Here is a 2197-nt window from a genome sequence, read left to right on the forward strand (position 1 = left end):
TGAATTTATTACCTTACTCGTACTCCTTTTACTGTGCAGCTTACTCCACGTACCGTAGACCAGCCTTTGCAACGTCACATTAACACGTTTGGATATTTGGCGTGGAAACCTAACCTATTTCATCGAGCGGAACAACGATTAGATAAGTCAACACACACGTATAGCGCGACGATACACCGAATGCACTGTTATAAAAACATTTTTACCTACGAGGGAAGAATTAGAATTGAAGAATCGAGTCCACGTCGATTCCGCTTCTCGTTCAAACTCGGCACGACACTCTTCTTCTTCTTCTTCTTCTTCCGGTTGTTTGGCTCTTGGTCGCTCTACGCGAACCGATACGGCCATGGCTATCCAATAGGCAGTGGTGTGGAGATTACAACAAACGGAAGGCGTCTCAGGGGGCGCCACAAGTAAGAGCGGTAAAGTCAAATAAGCAGGCTGGCACTTTTAAAGGATGCTAGGAGGAGTCTGCAGATCTTGGGAGAAGGACAGACGATAATAGGGGCGATATCAGACACGGGGTGATCGGGATGTTTAGAGTTCACGAAGTTGAGGAAAGGAGCCATGGATCTTTTATATAGTGGACAAACGAAGATTACATGGTTGACATCTTGAGAATCGTATCCACAGGGACATGAAGGAGAATCAATCATATTTTTCCTAAACAGACTGAAATTGAGGTTGCAATGGTTGCTGCGTATCCTGTTAATTAAAACAATTTCCGATCTTTTGAGCCTGATTTTATGGAACCAAGGTTTAGGGGCCGTAGAATGAAAGTATAGATGATAAAATTTACCCTTGGGAAGACTTTCCCCTTGGAAATAGGAGTTGCTGACTCTGTTCGAAATTTCCTTAGCAATCGAGAAACAGTCGGTGTATGGGATGTTGGCAATATGAATTTCTTTGTTGAGAGTGGCTTCACCAGCTAGGAAGTCCGCCATCACGTTTCCCTCAATGCCCCTGTGAGAGGGGATCCAGGCCATAATTAATTCCACCCCCAAGACAGTTATATGGCGAGCTAAATTTCTAAGGTCGGGGACCAGATCGCCCCTGACAAACGGGTCCATTGAGGTTAAAGCCTCTAACACACTGCGCGAATCAGAGAAAATGACGGCCTTACTGACTACGGAACGGTTGTCAAGAATCAATTCAAACGCCTTTTTAATGGCCATAGCCTCAGCAGTAAAGATAGAAGCAGAGTTATCCAGCCTGCAAGCCACTCTGATGTCCAATTCCGGAGAGTAAACTCCCAAGCCTACTCTGAGCGACTCCTCACACCCCCTCCTTGAGCCGTCCGTGTAGAATGTAACTGCCCCCGCGGTTAGAAGCTCTGTCTCGCTCCTGAAAACGGAGCCCAATGAGATGTCTCTCGGAAAACCCCCTAAATTTAGGTCAACACAGGGCGGTCTGAAGAGTAGGGTCTCAAAGTCTTGCAAAAAGCAGGGAAGACTTTTTGATTGATGAAGCTTCTCCAGGTCCCCTTTGATTTTAATATACGTTTTGAAGATGGGAATGTTACGAAGAAGCCAGGCTCTACGACTCGACGAATTAGCCTTGTCCACCACCGCCTCAAAATCTTCCAGAACTGTGCACTCAGATCGAGAGAAACACTTGCACAGAAACTTGGTATTGAGATATTCGATCCTTGCGTGAAAGGGAGGCTCCTTAGCCTCGCCCAAAATAACATTAATTGGAGTAGATTGCCGGTAGCCAAGAGCCGCCCTAAGAGCTCTGTTCCTTAATTTGAGGAGCACTCCAATCCTAGTATGGTTTTTCTGGAAGAACAAGACTTGGTGACCATAATCAATGGTGCTCCTCATTACTGCCCTATAAATTTTCAGAAGAATGAGGGGATGGGAACCCCACCATATCCCTGCCAAGGAAGCAACCATGTTGCATATGGATCTGCATTTACGGATCAACCATTCGAGATGAGATTTACCAGAAAAGCAGTGATCTATGATGATTCCTAAGAATCTATGCTCCTTGACCAAAGGAAATAGAGAACTCCTCAAGCCAGTGCTGCTAGATTTGGCCGGGCTACCCGGCCACATGTGCCGACGCATGCGCTTCAGACGTTAAATGCAGTAACGTATTAGAGATACACAAGCCCCTGTGGACATAGGTACGCGCGCGCGTGCACACTCTCTCTCTCTCTCTCTCTCTCTCTCTCTCTCTCTCTCTCTCTCTCTCT

General features: G+C 46.3%; 1 protein-coding gene across 1 annotated transcript; it reads right to left on the bottom strand.

Annotated features, from left to right (window-relative positions):
* Window positions 1–428: 428 nt before the first annotated feature.
* LOC105556178 lies at window positions 429–2057 on the bottom strand. Its single transcript, XM_012003259.1, has one exon. The coding sequence runs from the start codon at window positions 2055–2057 to the stop codon at window positions 429–431; it is 1629 nt and encodes a 542-aa protein (XP_011858649.1).
* Between the last annotated feature and the right edge of the window lie 140 nt (window positions 2058–2197).

This window comes from Vollenhovia emeryi, unplaced genomic scaffold (genome assembly GCF_000949405.1).
Source record: "Vollenhovia emeryi isolate VEMERY1.0 unplaced genomic scaffold, V.emery_V1.0 DF940256.1, whole genome shotgun sequence".
NCBI lineage: Eukaryota > Metazoa > Arthropoda > Insecta > Hymenoptera > Formicidae > Vollenhovia > Vollenhovia emeryi.